At 46.6% G+C, this 17,894-nt stretch overlaps 1 protein-coding gene across 2 annotated transcripts in view; it reads left to right on the top strand.

The window, feature by feature from the left end:
• The window catches only part of YPEL2 (yippee like 2), a 34,277-nt gene extending 28,363 nt beyond the window's left edge, over positions 1 to 5,914 (top strand). Inside the window, exons 2-5 of one of the 2 annotated variants that reach the window (XR_016514185.1) lie at positions 1,000 to 1,043; positions 2,077 to 2,185; positions 4,678 to 5,007; positions 5,825 to 5,886. Coding sequence is in view for 1 of the 2 variants with exons in the window: in XM_090292162.1 (XP_090148288.1) it covers positions 1,000 to 1,043; positions 2,077 to 2,185; positions 5,825 to 5,914 (243 nt within the window). In the remaining variant the exon portion in view is untranslated. Of the gene's footprint in view, positions 1 to 999; positions 1,044 to 2,076; positions 2,186 to 4,677; positions 5,008 to 5,824 lie in introns of both variants that reach the window. The other variant, XM_090292162.1, reaches the window with a different exon arrangement.
• Positions 5,915 to 17,894: the final 11,980 nt, after the last annotated feature.

Here is a 17,894-nt window from a genome sequence, read left to right as displayed (position 1 = left end):
TAACGTCCTGTGGTTCTGACAGTGACTGTCTCACGTGCAGCGGCCTGTGTCCTGTCTGGTTCTCTCCACTTAACCAGTCACCCCCAGATTTCTCCAGCCACTGAGTAACAGAGGTCATGGGAGAGCCCAGTATTGGTTTGTTTGTTTCTAGACTGGATTTCAGAGCAGACTAGGGTACTTAATTCAGGGTACAATTGTCAGACCACATTAAAAATGCAGGCAGCAATGCAGAACGCTGCTGGCTCATGTCACCCAGACATTGCGTGTAACCAGAGGAGGAAAACACGGACCAGGCCTGTGTTAACGCAAGGAGACGCCAAGTGGCATGGCAGGCGCTGGCTCCTGCGAGTCTCCTGTCCCCTGCCACCCTCCAGCCGGAAGAAGGAAGCTCATAGGTGAGCTAGGAGTTAGAAAGGGATGGCTGCTTAGTGAGCATTGCTGTGACCTAGGCCTCTAGGAGGGTTGTACCTGCCGTGGCGGCTAGGATGCGCAAGAAGTCACCGCGACTGAGAGGAAGGTGGGCTTGGTGGTTTAGTCCTGCCTCAGCGAGTCTTCGTGGTCTTCCGCAGAGCTGGGCCGGGGGTGAGCAAAGGTGCGGGCCCCGGTTGCCACAGCCTCGCCAACTGGGGGAAAGCTGTGGCCCGCACAGGTGCTGGACATCAAGTGGGTCTAGGCAAGGCCAATGCGGATTAATCATCTCGGGTGGGTTTGTTATATCAGATGCTGTCGGGAGGGAAGAAGTTTTTAATGATGTGGTGGAGTTTGTGTTTGTCACATCTTCTCACCTGGGCCGGTGAGAACAGTCCGGGCGTGGGCTGGCCCAGGCTCTCTAGCTGTTTGTCTCGCCTTCTCCCCTCCACCACGCTCTCCGCCAGCTGGACTGCTCCCCTTCGCTGTGTGTCCATCCTGGAGGTCGTGATGGTTGTGATTTGGGTCTCCTTTCCCGAATGGGTGGGTGAAAGGGACGTCTAACCACCGATTTGTGTTCTTGCATTTCAGTCGTTCCAAGGAAGTCAAGGACGAGCGTACCTCTTTAACTCAGTGTGAGTGTCTCTGAACTGTACATCCATTGTTTGGTGCCAGTGTTGCGGGGCGGGGGGATGAACACCACTCAGTGATGGTTAAACAATGGACCCTGCCCTCTGTGCCTCAGTAAAAACCCCGTGGAGTGTGAATTTCCACAAGTGGCAAGCCAGTTCTCTTTGGGGACATTTTTTGGCAGCATCTTTGGCTGCTAAAAATAATATATTCACTATCCCCAGTAGGCACATCAGAGAGCTGTGGTCTCGGGGAAGAAGCTAACGTGCTTCTGAGAACGCCCGCAACATGAGGTCTTAGAGCCAGGTCTGAGATGGGCTGTGGGGGAGGGGAAAGAGAATGAGCAGAAGACACCAGCATCTGCTGATGGCCCTCAGGCTGGGAGGAAGGCCCAGTCAGGAAGACGCCCCATCCCTTCCTGCAGGCACACAGCCTGCCGTAGCCCCCAGTTCATTAACAGGCACGTCACTCACGGCCTCTTCCCTGGGAAAGGAAAGAGAAGCTCCCACAAACTTGATGAACTGTGAAAAGGGAAACCTAGCATGTTCAGCTTCAGCTGATGTGTGTTCTGTGGAGGAGTCTAGTATATTTGACACCCAGGGCTCACTCACCCTTGTGATCAGGACAAGACTGGGCCATCATGTTTGACATTTCCAGCTGCAGTCAGTCCTAGGGAAGCTCTGAGGGCCGCTGCCCATAGCTGTGGGCTTCACAGTGTGCCCATCAGTCTGCCCCCTTAAATCACAAGATTAAAAGCACTTGTTAGAAAAATTCCAGGCAGCGTTTCAACCATCAAGACCATTTTTAGTAGACTCATTGACTCAGAACTCGCAGACCTGAAATTTACTTCAGTGGAGATTTTCCACGTGGCTGCCTCTTGGGGGTTGTTATTGATTTCAGTTATAGATGATGCCCTTCTCACCGTGGGCTTCCCTTGAGGCAGCGGTGTGCAGTTAATGTTTTGCTGGAAGCTCAGCTTGAGCAACCAATGATGAACATGTGACTAACGACCCGCCCTCTGTCTGTCCCTTGGCACAGAGTTAACGTGGGCTGTGGGCCTGCAGAAGAGCGAGTATTGCTAACAGGACTGCATGCTGTCGCAGACATTTACTGTGAAAACTGCAAAACCACTCTGGGCTGGAAATATGTAAGTATTGAGCAAGCTGGTGGAGAGAGGGCCTTTGAGGAGGGTAGCTGAGAGCCTCACAGAGACGCCAGCTTTCTGTGGCCTGTGAAACGGGCTTGGACCCGAACAGGAAACAGCTCAAAGCAGCGCCCGGTGCGCTCCTCTCTTTGCCACACTCCTTCCCTTTTCACTGTCAGTCCCCTGGGCCTAGTCATTCCCTCACACCTGCCTGTGAGAGGGACAGACGGAGATACACATGCACACACCGCTGTGCCTTTTGATTTAATAAACAATAATAATATTAGCACAAAGCGTTTCCTGACAGCTCACTATGTTCCAGACAAACATTACTTTTCTTCATAGCATCCCTAGAGGGTAGGTCATATTTAACCCCTATTTTACTTATTTATTTTTAGAGAGAGGGGAAGGGAGGGAGAAAGAGAGGGAGAGAAACATCACTGTGTGGTTGCCTCTCATGCGCCCCAACTGGGGACCTGGTCTGCAACTCAGGCATGTGCCCTGACTGGGAATTGAACCTGCAATCTTTTGGTTTGCAGACCAGCACTCAGTCCATTGAACCACACAAGCCGGGGTTTAACCCCTGTTTTATGAAGCAGGAAACTGAGGCTTAGGGAGGTTAACAGTACATTCATTGTTATCTAATCATAGCATGGCTGAACCAGGATAGGAGTCCAGGTAGTGGTGTGACTGCAGAGCAGAGCTCATGCCCTCCCCCCTTTTAATGAATTTATTTGTTAATAAAATTATATAGGATTCAAGTACACATTCTGTAATACATCATGTGTATATTGTATTGTGTGTTCACCAACCCAAATCAAGTTTCTTTCCATCACTAAGCCCCTGCGCTTTGGTGCTCCAATAAGTGTCCCCAGAGCATCTCTTAGGTACTAGGCCCTGTGCTGGGCATTGCCAAATGTTGTTAGTTAATGCCCACTGTCAGATATAGTCCTGACTGGACTTTCCCAGCTGGACATTTCTTCCTCATTGTTTAACTCAACAAATGTTTTTCACATCTTCTTGGTACCTCGGAAAGTGTTGTCATCATTATTGGCTGATCTTTCACAAGGCTTCTGTCTGCCCTCTCTGTCACTGCAGGGAAGTTGAAATGTAGGTCTTCCTGTCTCTGGGAGGGTAATTTATTCCACGGGAAAAGCCTCAGGCTCCGTGTGCTGGCAGTTGCTTGGGGTCAGTGTGAGGCACGCTCACGTGACCAGCATTAGTGGCTTCGGGAGGAGCTGGCAGAGTGGTAACGCCCGCTGGTCCTGCAGTTGTGTTGATTGTCACAAAGGTACCACTCCAGGATTTTGATAGTGGCCGAGGTTGTGTGGAGTAGGAGCAGGGAGAACAGGGGATATCTCTGTGCCTTCTGCTCCTTCTGGTTGTAAATCTAAAACTGCTCTAAAAAATATGAACTCTGTTGAAAACATGCTGCTGAACAGTGGAATCCAGGCATCAAAGTATGCTTGCATTTAAGTAAAGTCCAAAAATAAGCAAATCTTTAAAATGGCTGCAGGTGGAACCTGTAATGGAGCAGCACTAACGTCTCCCATGAGACGTTTAGGATAAGAAAGAAAAAAACAAGACACCCTGGGTCAGCGGCTAAAACAGTTTGGCAAGTACAAGGGCCTGTCCAGGACAGGAGAGAAACATCTGTCTTCCCCTCATAGTGATCGACCACCTCGTGTGCCAGGCTTAGGGCTCCAGTCTCTCATTCTGTTACTCCTGACCCTCATAATAATCCTGTGAAATGTTAATCGTTATCCCAGTTTTGTAAATTGTAAACAGTTAAGTGATACTTAACTATTACTTGTTACATACAGGCAGCAGATACTAGGAAGCAGAAGTGGAGTTCAGTCTGGGGTGTTGTAGACTCCAGAAGTAGTGCTTTGGCCCCTGGAGTCCAGGTTTGCAAATGCCCTGTGGCTTGGGGCTGTTGATTTATATCGAATAGGGATATTCTCTCACTTTCCTAGTTTTGTTTTTTCATCTCTCCACCCTGAGCGTACTACTATGGAACAACAGGCTTTATTCCTGAACCACATTCTCTGTTGCACGCGCACACACACACACACACACACACACACACACACCCCAGGGAATAATGAAGTGCTGGAATCTCCTGCTGTGCCCACAGCTCTCGGGTGTGTGTGTGTGTGTGTGCATGTGTGCACATGCGCACATCCTCTCAGTGCCCCTCCCCTCTCCACTATGTGGAATGAGACCTCTCAACAAAAGACTAGTCTGAACTCTCCTTCTGCCACCCAAAGCCTCCGAGCTCTAGAACAGAAGACCCAGTTCATAAAGGTGCTGCCCAGAGCCTGTCAACAGTAGGATTTGGTTACTTACTCACGTGGGGACTCAGGAGGAAGAGCTGATGTCCGCTGCTTCTCTTCATTGAGCTTAGCCATCCGATGGCTCTGATGATACACCAGGAGGTTTTTAGGTATCTCTGCCTGCAAATAAAATAGCCTTTTGATCTCACTTCTATGCAGGACTTCTTTCTGTGGGGCTTATTATAAGCGGGGAAAGTCCACAGCGCTGCAAGGTGAGGACGGTAGGCTGCCAGGTGCTTTGTCCCGAGCTTCCCACCGGAGGCCTGGCAGCCGGGTGGGGCTTGAGGCCTGCCAGACTCTTCAGCCCGGAGTTCTCTGGAGAAAGGCACTGGAGGAAAAACAGACTCAACCCATCTGACATAGAAACAGCAAGATAAGAACCGAACAGAAGAGCTGTCGGGCCTCACAGTACTTGGCTTCTCTCCCTGAGGGCCTTTTCTCCAAGTCTAACCAAGTCCAGTGTAAAATTGTGACACGGAAACTTGATGGGTACGTCCCCAGGGCAGACTCCGGGTTAGCGTCAGAAACCCAGTTCCCCTAAGGCACAGTGCGTCCGCGTGCGCACCCCACAGTTGTTTCCTGAAGACCTGTTATCTGCTAGGCACTAGGAATCCAGCAGAGAACACAGCAAAGGGAACGTCTGCCCTCCGTGAGCTTTGTATTGTCGTGGGGGAGTCAGGACCCAAAGGGGATGTGCACCTTACAGTGCGTGCCCGCAGTGGTGAGTGCTGTGGCAGCCCAGCAGCGGAAGGTGGGAAGGAGAGCAGTGGAAGTTAGGGTTTTTTTTAAAGATTTAATTTATTTTTAGAGAGAGGGGGAAGGGAGGGAGAGAAACATCGATGAGTGAGATACAAATTAGTTGGTTGCTTCTTACACGCCCCCAACTAGGGACCTGGCCTGAAACCCGGGCATGTGCCCTGACTGGGAATCGAACCAGCGATGTCTTGGTTTGAGTTTGCAGGCTGGCGCTCAATCCACTGAGCCATGCTAGCCAGGTTTTTAAGTAACTGAGTAATTGGGAAGGAACTTAACCAAGATGGTGACATTTGGGCAAAGCTTTGAATGAGCAAAGATACCAAAGAAGTCCTATTGTAAATATCAAGAAAGTCCTGATGTCGCCCCAGCGCAGTAGTTCATTGAAAGGAACAGAGCGTGTTTAAGTAGCAGGACTTCCCTCAGTGAGTCTGGGGGAAGCTGGGAGCAGACTTCAGTGCCTGTCTTTGGCCCCACCTTTGCTCCCATGCCACAAAAGTCACCTGCTTGTCTGGGGTCATTCAGCGTCTTTTCTCTTCCTTGTGTTTCCTAGGAACATGCCTTCGAAAGCAGCCAGAAATATAAAGAAGGCAAGTACATCATCGAGCTAGCACACATGATCAAGGACAACGGCTGGGACTGATGATGGGGGCACACCCACCCACCCCAGTGTCCACGTGAATGCCATCCAGCTGAACGTCCTACCCAAGCGTGAGAGAGTGACTGAACACTTGGTTCCATCCATGTAGGGGCCTTGCCCTCGGGGGCATCCTTCGACCCTGACACCGTCTTTCTGGTGCCTGGCCTCTAAATCGCTGTCTCTCTGTCTCTTTGCTTTGTATCTGTTTGTTAGTTGATCCTGGCTTCTCTCTCTGTTCTAGCGTTGGCTGGAAACAAAACAACAAAAGGAACAGATGCCTGACCGCAGGCGGCAGCCCACTGTGATCAGGGCCTAGGGCCCACGCTGCCCCTTGCTGGGAGCGCAGCGTGGGGGACGAAGAAGAGGGGCGGGCGGGGCCGCCAGGGTTTCAGGGTGGGCGCGGGAGGGGCAGAGTTGTGCTGCTCCCAAACACCTGGGACTTAGGCTTGAAACAACCAACTTGTCTAAAAGGACAAAGAGAAAAAACAATACCTCATGACCGCATCCTCTCTGATCAGAAGCTTCGGTTCCTGCACCAAATGTGCCAGGTTAGCACGTGACACCAGAAGCCACCCTAATTCTAGAGGGCGGGGCAGCGGCCAAGCTGGGGGTGTCTTGGCAGCAGTGAGTGACTCCGGGGGAAAAGCCCAGAGGGGTTTTGATGACTCTGAAGTCCCACGGCTGCTCCAGGTGGTCTTTTCCTCTCCAGCCACCGCAGGTGAGAGGAGAGGGGGCTGCCATTTGCAGCGGGTGCAAGATCCAGACATCCCGAAGGCCTGGACCAGAAACAGAGTAAAATCAGCCATTGAGGAGAACAGGGAGCAAAGGGGGCTGCCGTTTGGGGGCTCCTGCGGGAATGGCTCAGATATTGGGCCAGGGAAGAAAAAATTAAAACCAGTTAGCATTTCTGACCTTCTTTTCCTGACCCTCAATAAGAGAAGAGCACTGTGGCGAGGAAGGGGGTGGGGTGAGGCGATGCTGGGTGGAGTTTAGATTTGAACCCCAACACGTTAGGTGCACCTTCGTCTTTGGTATGCAATGGCTTCTGAGAGGTCAGCAATTCTTTCTACATAGAGTTTTGGGTGTTTTTCTCCGGTTCTATCCTTGTAGATTGTGGAAAAGAAAGTCCCAAGGCTTAGAGCTTCGCGATAGCTTGGCTGGTAGATTCCTCATGCCCCTAGCTGTTCTCCTTGGACGAATGTGTCGTGTGGAGAGAAAACAGTGATCCAGCAGTGGGGAGGGCTTAGACTTGATGTCAAACGTTAAGTTACAAATTTTAATATTACCCCCTACTCCTCACCTCCCTATCCAAAGCTCTATTCTAGGGGAAGTGGAGAACAAAACCCTGCAAGGCTCCTGAGAGAGGGAGGAGTTTGTTACATTTAATCAACACTGTGAAGTCTGGTCTACAGCAATTCAGCCAGTACACGGTGCATGACCGAAACTCATTTAGCTGAGTTAATTTCATCGCTTAGACTGAAAATGTTGTTCAGATATGTGTAGGTTGTATCAGGTAATTCTCAGTATCTCATTGTCCAAGTAGGCTGATTCTGTAGGAATATTCACCTTAATGTCACAAAAGGGTGTGTTCATGGAGACAAGAGGCTATAAATTTGATTCACCAAGATTCTAGCAGCCAGCCCAGGACATCTTCAGAATTGAACTGAATTCCCACAGGGAATGAGTCCACGGTGGAAATGCCTTTTCATGTCTGTGTACTGCTGGCTGAACGGGGGACCTGCGGTGGGCACGGCCCTGCCCTGGCAGTGGGGGGCAGCAGGAGTGGCAGGAAGCAGGGCGGCTCCTGGTTCAGCAGTAGGCTGCCTCTGTGAGACAGAAGGAGTCTTAGAAATGGAATTCTGTTCCCAAGGGCTTCTGGCCCACGTCTTTTTGTGCTTTAGTAGCCCTGGGAGATTTTGTTCTCCCCACAATACTGAAAAGCAGACTGAAGTTCAGAAAAAGGATTGCATTTCTGCTCCTGGAGAAATACTTTCTCTGGCTCCCAGGCACTCCCAGGCCCAAGATCTCAAAAAGAAAAAAGAAAAAGAAAAAAAGAAAAAAAAAATATATATATATATATACACACACACACACACACACACACACACACACACACACACACATTTTTTTCAACTTTCACATTCCTCAGCTGGCTTGCCAGCATAGAAATCATAGATTCCCCTTCACCACAACACCCTGAAGGTAGTGGCCTTCATTTATGAATGTTGATTGGCTCCTTTGCTCAGAGAATGTCCTGGCTATTGATACTCCTTGCCATAAAAAGAAAAAGGGCGCTAGGTAGGTGTTTTGTCTTTAAAAGCAAAAACGGAGGGTAATGACCTGGAAACCACAGGGTGCCCTAGAATCGTCTGTGGGCAGGGGAGACCTATGTGTCAATGTTCTTCCTTAGGGTTGGGGCCTCTGACTGTCGCACAGATCACAGCAGGCTCCCACAGGACCCTGGTTTGGGGTTTTTTCAGTAACTATCCATTGAGCATCCAGTGGGTGGGTGACGCCATACTTGGTGTAAGCGATCTGAGTAAGATGTTGGTTTTTCCATAACTACCGAAAAATAAAAACCCAACTCATTAGGCTTTCCCTTTGTGTTGATGAAACCGAAAGTGCTTCTTAAAACTTTAGCTCCATTTGTGGCTTGTCTGCCTAACGTCTAGTAGTATCAGAGAGACTGCAGCTGAGCAATGGCGCTGCGTCAGCCAATGGCCTCAGTCAGTTCATTCTTTAATTTTCCTCACCAAATTATCGACTCAGCGCATAACCAAAGACCTCATCCATTCACCCCTGGTCGGTTCGGGGAATTGGAGTTCGACGTCAAGCTTAGATGGGGTTGAGGGAGTAAGGAAGGGGAAAGGGAGCAGCGAGAAAGGGAAAGGCATGGAGTTCTATACCTCAGCCAGCAGCTGCCTTCATTTTCAACTGAAGTCCAGCCGCAGACTCTAGTTCCATCTTGCCTGTGCCATCCTAGGCGAGACGGCCTTCCTTGGTGGTCCTGGATCACACCCCCCCACCCCCACCCTTGATATTTGTCTCAGGCTGCTGATGGGCTGATGTGACATGAATCAGATTCAGCCGAGGTTGATGGTCACAGGTAGTCAGCGGGGCCTGACTGAGTGCTGTCCCGACACCCATGAGGGCACGACGAGGGAAGAGACAGGAGAGAGAGAGTCTTGCCTGGTGGGTCAGTGTGGGGGGGGGGGGAAGGTAGCCCCTTTATAAAAAGATTTTCAAGTGGATATATATAAAAGAAACAGTTGCTTGTGAAATATACTTTTGTAAATAATATTTAATTTTTTAAATAATATATTTGGTGCTGTTTTCTCAGATCCCTGAGAGCACTTTTTATTTTCATTTTTAAATTTTATGGTTTCCTCTGCATTTCTTGAAGTATATTTTAAGGGAAACAGTGATCACCAATGTATTGTTGTTTTTTAAAAAGAGATCTCTATCACATTAGTCTAGAGGCAATAAAGCATTGCCTCTCTGTATTTTCCCCCAATAGAATGAACTCTTCAGTACATTACCAGATTGAGATTCGAACTATTTTCTTGCACCAGTATTGGCTAGAGAAGAAGATAACTATAATCAAATAAATTTAGTACCAACTTAGAGTGAAACAAATTGGAAAATTGGACTCTTGTTTTTAAGTGTGTGTGTGTGTGCGCGCGCGTGTATGTCAAAAGCACTTTGGGCTGTGCCTCCTGTTTTCTTTTTTATTGGGGACACTATACCTATAGTTTACACCTGGGCACATAAGGGTTTATTCTCTTCCTCTCTGGTGGTGGTTTTGTTTCTGAGTGGACCAACCGCACAAACCACGAGGATCTTATTTTCCTGAGCATGGAGCCGTTGCCGGTTTACTCCCTTTTCTTTCTTTGTGTGCTCAACTTTTACAGACTATAAAGGAAAACTGTTGTTTGTGAAGATCAAGCAGAATCGGATCTATGTTTCTGAGATGTGAGTGTGTCCATCACCTAACCCAGGGCTCTAGCTGTTGCAGAAGCCACATCATGTTAAAACATTGACTGGTTTGGGTTGGAAGAATGGTAATAAAATAATGCACATACCTTGTTGATAAACAGCTTTTTATTTATTTTTTTTTTTAAGGTCAGTTTGCCTCAGGTTCAGGAAGAGGCTGAGAAATCAAATTTTGAACACAATCAACTTACATATATTTTTTTAAGTCTGCCTCAAATGAGAAAATATGCTAATGGTCTAGGTAGAGGAAAGAGATGTTTAATTTTTAAAGTTAAAATGCAGTCATGAAATCTGCCAGTAGTGAAAGGTAAAGCCAAGAAGAAGCAAGCTCTTCTCATTTTACCAAATTCTCTCTGCCCATATGTTTTTGCATAACATTTCAGTGAAAGTGAGAGTTCGCTTTTCCAACCTGCAGAGACTATCTCGAAATACAGACTCTTGATGCTTGTGTTTACAAACTATTTGTTGGGTTTGGGGTTTGTTACTTTCTTTCCTTTGTTTATCTTTTTTGGTGTTGATGTTGGCATTTTTCAGGTCACTTTGCTTTAATAACAAAGATCATTATTTTCCAATAATTTGTCTTCACTTTCTCCTGTATTTGTACATAGTGACTCAGTATTAGAGAAAAGTGCATTGTTTCTGTCATATTTCCAATCTGTGTTGGTGCTCATTTGAGAAAATAAAGTTTTCAAATATTAACTCTTTGGAGGGCTCGTCTGCCTTAATCGACCCAGCCAGTTTTAGGTTGACATTTAATATTTAAAGTAACTGAGAGGCCTGTGGGAGGTCATTTGTAACCCCATTCACAGATCTGTCAACTGAGACCCCGAGGCGTTCTTTTCTCTAAGGACATTTGGCCAATTAATGAATTTAAATCGGGTCTCCTGCTTATCTACAAATGCGTCTCCTGGCTTTAGCTATCAGAAATGCATGAACTACCTTCATCATTTCTGTCTACTAAGCCCCATATTCTTAGCTCTTCTGTTTACACTAATTTCTTTGGAGATAGGAATACATTAGGTAAGGGGGAGAAATGAAATAAAAGAATATAATTATATGAAAAAGAGGTAGCATTATCTGAATAACTGACTGGCAAAGGGAAATGAATATTCAGTTACAATATGTGGAAAATCACTCGTTCGACACATTTTTTAAACATCTAGTATTAGTTTCTAGGCACAGGGCGAGGCAGTTCCACCATCCTGATAAACCAGCTGTCTTTGCTTTCCAGATGCCTCCCTGCAGCTCTGTCCACATGCACCACACAGCCTTGCAGAGCCAGTTGTAAGGGCAGTTTTGTACTCCGGGCCCCTTTAAACATTTTTGTCTGGACATCATCAATTTATTCTGTATTTTAAAGTACTTTTTCCAAAGCTTGCTTCCATAACTTGGGACGCTCCCACCTTGCATAGGCAACCTACATCACCAAGAAAGAAAACATTGAAACCCCGCAAGTGTGTGTATGTGATGGTGTGTTTTCACACTGGTGATAATTCCCTGTAAAATAGGAAATCCCTTCTCTACTTCCCATGAATTTTCACCTACCCACCTGGGCCCAGCTACAGTTGACTTCCGTTTGTCCTTGAGAGCATTATCTTCCTGTGACCTGATTTGCTCCAGTGAACATGCCTGCTATCATTTCATTCCTGTTTGCCTTTGGCCTGTGGGGAGGAGAGAAAAGCACGCGTGCCGGAGGTACTCGGACTCAGACAGGCAATCCCTGGGTCCTCCCCTCTCCAAGCTCTCATCCCCTCAGCGTCTGTCCAGGGGGTCAAGCTGGCAGAGAGTGGGGTGAGGTCGCGAGTGTCCCTTGAGTGCCTGGTCTGTTCCAGACCCTGTGCTTCGCCCGCGTGACCTCCCTTAGGAGCCTTGCAACGAGATACTTCTCACATCATCCTAGGAGTCCTCACCACGCCGTGGGAAAGCTGATTTGAAATGAACTGTTGACCATTGCCATTTTACAGATGATGAAATCGAGGCTTTGCCAGGTTTCCTGGCTGGCGACAGGGTCAGAGCCCAGCCTGTCTGGCTTCTCACAGCCCTGTGTTCTTTCCCTGTGCCGCCTTCCAGACTTCCCGCGTTCTTCCCCCGGCCTTCTTAATTCTGGTGTGGCCTCAGACCACACTTTCCCACCTGACTGCTTCGTAAGTAGGGGTTCAGGGAACGCAAATTAGGAAATTAATGTAAACAAAGCCACTAAAGTCAGTGCTACATGAAAAATATTGTATAATCCATAGCTGAATATATAAGCTGGGCTTTGCTATTTTTTAATACTCCGTAATGGGTTACATATGTAATCCTTGGCCCCTTGGTCAATAGTAGAAACTCAGTATGGTTTGGTGAACATTGAATTAATGTGGATGGGAGAGAATTAAGGGCTTCAAAAAATCTGTTCGAGGTGTTAGAACCCCTAAGAAGAGAATGGAGATGAGGGTAGCATTAAATGTTTTCTACGTGAGGTAAATTGTTATGCCATGAGTCGTCCAATTATTATCCTCATTTATTTTTGACGTAACATGTGCCCTGTCTATGCGGGAAACGAACCCCGGGGAGCAGAAAGCCAGTGGTGCTGATTGCACAGAGTGGGGGAACAAAGGGCTATCTATGCGTGGCCGCCCCACCGGTGGCCACATACCCAGCCACGCCAGCCACGACCCTCCAGGCAGCTGTTTCCTGCAGAAGCAATTGCTCTTAAATCCTTTTATCTGGTGTCTGTAAATGACTCACGTCCTGGAGCAGGAAACAGGGCTAGCCCTTGGAGTTAAGGCACCCAGCCTCAAACGCTTGTTTCACTTAGTAAAAAGGGAATGTCGGGGAAAGGGCTCAGCCCAGTGCTTGGTATATAGTGAGGAGTCAATAATCAATTAGGTGTTATAACAGATTGCTCAGGTCTATTTTGAATTGGGAGTGGGATAAAGAGGACCATTGTATTTGTTCTTGACATGCAGTCTGTGTTTAATTTCACAACAATCCTATGAAGCAAACATCCCCACTTTACAGAGGAGACGCTGAAGCTCAGAAAGTGTACGTAACATGTGTATGGAAGAGCTGGGATTTTATTTTATTTTATTTTTTTTTAACTCTTGTTCTGATTCCGAAGCCTTCACCGTATCTGTGGCCCCGGCTCGCCACTCAGGAAACAGGAATTAACTACCAAATAGGAAACTTTCTGGCAAATCTCTAAGCACACACCCAAAACTTCATGGCTGTTTTGTTCTCTTCTGTTAATTCTTTTTTCATGAAATGAAATTCCTGGCCTTTCTATAGTGGAAGGGAAGAGCTCAGAACTGAGACAGAAGTCTAGGTGTAGTCTGCCTTTATTTTACAGGATTTCAGGCCTGTTGATTTTATATTTCTTAGAAGGGGAAAAAGAGTGTTGATTTCAGTTGTCAAGACTACTTTAAAAGATAAAAATTCAAAAACTTGCCCATGCAGAAGTGACTAACACATACTAAAATATGACAACATCTCTGTGGGGCCACTGGGAACCAACTCTCCAGACCAGCTTGAGACAAGCCAAGGATTAAAAGTTCATGTCACATGAAGGTACCTATAATTCCCAACTAATAGGGGATTATTTTAATGAGAGACTTGCTAGAGATGCTGAATTTTTCAAGGCATTGGCAAATTATTTGAAAACTAACAACTATTGAGTTACATATTTTTTAAATTTTTATTTATTTTTAGAGAGTGGGAAAGGAGGAGAAAAGAGAGGGAGAGAAACACCGATGTGAGAGAGAAACATCGATCAGTTGCTTCTATGCCCCTAACTGAGAATCAAACCAGCAACCTTTTGGTTCTCAGGCCCATCAGCGCTCAATCCACTGAGCCACACAAGCCAGAGCATTATATTTATTTGAAATTAAAATCATGTTAATGATTTATCCCAAGTTCAACCATGAGCAGGTCAAGTAGAAAGAAGGTTGGCGCTGATGTTGGACAGATGCGGATTTTAAGCCTGATTGCATGCTTACACATGATTACTTTGAGGAAGTCACAGCAATTCCCAGGACTAGTTCCCATCTGTAAAAACACATGAACTATTGTGAGGATCGCAGAACAGCCACAAAGTGCCCAGCACATTGCTCAGCTCAAATAGGCTTTAGCAAGTGTCACTGTCTTTTTCACAGTGGTGGGCATTGCTAGCACATAGGATACATGTATTTAGGACCCAACATTCATCTTTCTAACCTACTTCCACAAAGGAAACTAAGGAAACCAGCCCTTGGTCATGGGCCAGGTAAGTAACAACTGGAAGTGAAACCCACAGCACCTAGGCCACCAGGCCATGTGTCCCTGTATCATGCTACTTGCTTCTACTTCTAGGGAAGAGTGTGCACATATGGGGGGGGGGGGGGGTGTGAACAAGAGGAACATCTAGAAAAACATCTTTGAATTTTAGGATCCTGCTTGAAATTTTTATACCAGCCATCGTGGGTGGTCTTCAATAAAGCAAACTTGGCCGTTACCCTTGCATTCTGGTCTGATGTGCAGGCAACACACGGGAGAGGAAGCCGGATGCTCTCAGCCTCACTCACGCCCCCAGCCTCCCCTGCACTGCCTGCCTCCAATTCCAAGCCACTTCTCCAGAGTCCACGCCAGCACAGCGACCAAGCAGCCAAATCAGGAATACTTTATTTATGGCTTTAATAATGGAGTATCTTGGGAAATTTTTTGGTTTCCCATTCCCAGAAGCAAAACCACATCTGCAGAATGTTCTTGAAATATATTACTCTATGTTTTTTTCCTACGACATTCTTTGGGCCACCTTAATAGAGTTTAAGATGTTTCTTTACAAAAATAGGGTGATTTGAATTGTCATTCATTTGGCTAGCATGTTCTATACCAAGCCAGCACAGTGTCAGAAATTGAGAATGCAGGTTGATAATGCTGCTGATCCTAATGTAAGCACAATGCTATGTTGAATGTGCCATGTTTATCACCCAAACTGCCACTAATCCAACAGGAGTTTGTTTTATCTTTGTCCAGTTCCCAGTCCCTTATTTCCACAGTTGTCGGAAAACAACACCCATGTGTCCTGAAGGCACCCCGACTTGAAGTTGTTTCCATGGTGACGAGACATGCCCAAGGTTCACGTTTATTTCATTTTCTACTTCAGTGATATTCTACAGAAATGGTGCCATCTGAGGGGAGAGGATTGACAGAAGGGAGTGCCATTGACCTTCTGGGGACCCAGCTGCAGGAGGGACCTCCGGGAGTTTCTGTTCAGCAAGAGGGAGCGGGTATTTATTGCAAAGAAAAGGTCAGAATTGCCACAGAGGTGACTGCTTTGGACCTGTTGTGTCCAGTGCGTCTGGTATTTCATCTTGTCTTGGGTAGATCTAGGTTTTGCCTGAGGGAGGCTTTCCTGGAAAAGCAACGCCATAAAGCAGGCCAAGCTCAGGATGAGAATGCCTATAAGCTCCTTTCTGCCTGTGGCAGGTGGGGATTTAAAAAACAGAGACTTCCAGGCCCTGGCGGCAGTGGCTCAGTTGGTTGGGCATTGTCCTGCAAACCAAAGCATCGCCAGTTCGATTCAGGTCAGGGTACAGGCCTGGGTTGTGGGTTCGGTCCCCAGTCAGGGCATGTAGAGAAGGCAACCAGTTGATGACTCTCCATGTTGATGTTTCTCTCTTGCTCTTTCTCCCTCCCTTCCCCTCTCAAAAAAAAAAAAGAAAAAAAAGATTTCCAGACTCTAGCTAGCTGTGTGACCCTGGATAGGTCAAGTACCTTCTGAGGTTCAATTGGCTTTTAACTGTGAAGATTGTGAGGACTGAGTAAGATAATGCGCATTGAGTGCCCAGAGGAAGCCTGGCACTCCGGAGCTAGAGCGGTGTTAGCTGTTGCTTCAGTAGTGGCGAAGGCAAGGCATGGCGGTGTGTTACTCAAAGTGGAAACATTGACGTGAATCCCTAGACAAACCCTAGGATTATTAATGGCATGGTTTATAACTATACTTTTTCTTGGCATGCACTTTCTGAACACGTTTGATATTACAGCAGTCCCTCTCTATCACGGTTCACTTATCGCGGCCTCACTGTATCGCGGGGATTTTAAAAATATATTTATTTATCGCGGATTTTTTCGCTATATCGCGGGATTTTGCAGTACTGTACACCTATGTTGTTAAAGTTACTTAGGTTTAAGAGTGTAGAATATGTTTAAGAACATAAGTGGTGTTTATAAAAGTGTGGGAAAGGTTAATAAGGGACTGGGAACGGTTTATAAGTGTGTGGGAAGGGTTTGTAAAGCCTTAAAATATATATAAATACTAAAATAAATGTAAGGTTCCTACTTCGCGGATTTTCAATCTGATCATTTCCTCTTCCTCTCTCTTCCCTAACCTCTTTCGTCTAGGCAATCCCTTTCAGGTGAGGGACGGGGGGTGGAGAAAGCTGCTTTCATTTATGGTATTTTCTACCATAGGTGTTGGGACCCAGGTACAGGATCTCATCATCTGTTCAATGTGATTGGTCCCTTTTTGTCATTCATCTAGGTAGGAAGCATATACTTTGGTCAGATTTTCTGATGAATACATTTGGAAAAATCCACATTGCTCTTGGCAGAGGTTATGAAACTGACCTGTTCTTGTTGAATCCTGTTTTCCAACCTGGTCTCCCTTAAACCAGAAATGTCAGCTCTTTCAGGAAGATGACTGGGAGGATAATATTGCAAAAATAGCCACATGTAAAATCATTATTAAAAATTGCACGTTCAACAGAAAACCTCACCCTTGACCCAGAATGATGTTATTTCTTAGTTCTTTAGTAAGTAATCTGACATGCAGGATCTTCAAATCGTTTTAGGGAATCATCTTGCTCTTTTCCTTGTCACTCCCCATTCACTTCATTGGCACACATTTGCAGGATCAGCTTGCAGTTTATAATTGTGGCCATTTGGTTCAAGGTTCTATTGAGACTACTATGACCTCTAAAGAGGCTGCTTGAATCAAGACCTAGAAAAATCAGCCCTGGCCAGGCAGTTCAGTTTGTTAGAGCATCGTCCTGATACACCAAGGTTGCGCGTTCCATCCCCAGTCAGGGCACATACAAGAATCAACCAATGAATGCATCAGTAAGTGGAACAACAAATACCCCTCCCCACTCTCTCAAAAATCAATTTTTTTTAATGTAGAAAAATTAGATCTGAAATGAAGACCTCAACCCCCTCCATCCTTGTGCTTTAGAATTGAAAGGAAGGCATGTCTTTCAGCTGCTTGTGGACCACACACTGAGGGCTCTGTTTACTCAGGGTTGCTGCTTATGCACCTCTGTGCAGCCAGCAGAAGGAACAAAACACCTCACAGCCTACCCTGAGAGCCTGTATGTCCCACTTCGTTTCCTCCAAGGAGAAATTGCTGCTTGTATCCTAAACTACCTACACCAGTCACCTCTCTTTTACCAAATGCAAGGGAGAAGCTGGGACCACAGGGGTGAAATTTTGGAAGAATTCAGGTAATCTGCTGACTGGTTGGCAATGCCTACCTTTGGTTTCTAGGCAATAAATCATGCCTCACAAGCAAAAGGCTACTTCTGGTTTCAGCCATTCTCTGCATCCATATTCCCCAAGGCCCTGTATCCAGGACAAATACTATGGCAAATGCAGAGCCTGCTGAAATTGAGCATCCATGCTTGGGAACCAGACTCCAGACATTTGGTTCAAAAAGTGATGGTGACACAATGGGGTCAAGCGAAGCTGTCAGGAAAATCGCTATTAATAGTAGCTCGCACGCATGCACACTAACTCCGTGCCAGCCCCAAATGCTGCACATGTTCTTTTTCCATTAACCTTCGCATCAGCCCTATAAAGTAGGTCCTATTATCAACCCAGTTTTACACTAAAGGAAACTGAGGCTTAGTGAGAATGAGTTCCTAAGGACCCACCGCTAGCTGGATGGTAGATCCGAGTTTCAAACCCAGGTAATATGTCTCTGCCGTCTTCTTTCTGAACCACTCCATATATTCTACTTACAACGGGAGCAGGTAAGTCT

The sequence above is a fragment of the Furipterus horrens genome, unplaced genomic scaffold (genome assembly GCF_987537825.1).
Source record: "Furipterus horrens unplaced genomic scaffold, mFurHor1.1.pri manual_scaffold_11, whole genome shotgun sequence".
Taxonomy (NCBI): domain Eukaryota; kingdom Metazoa; phylum Chordata; class Mammalia; order Chiroptera; family Furipteridae; genus Furipterus; species Furipterus horrens.
The sequence above is the reverse complement of the archived record's forward strand: the minus strand, read 5'-3'. Positions and strand labels throughout refer to the sequence as shown.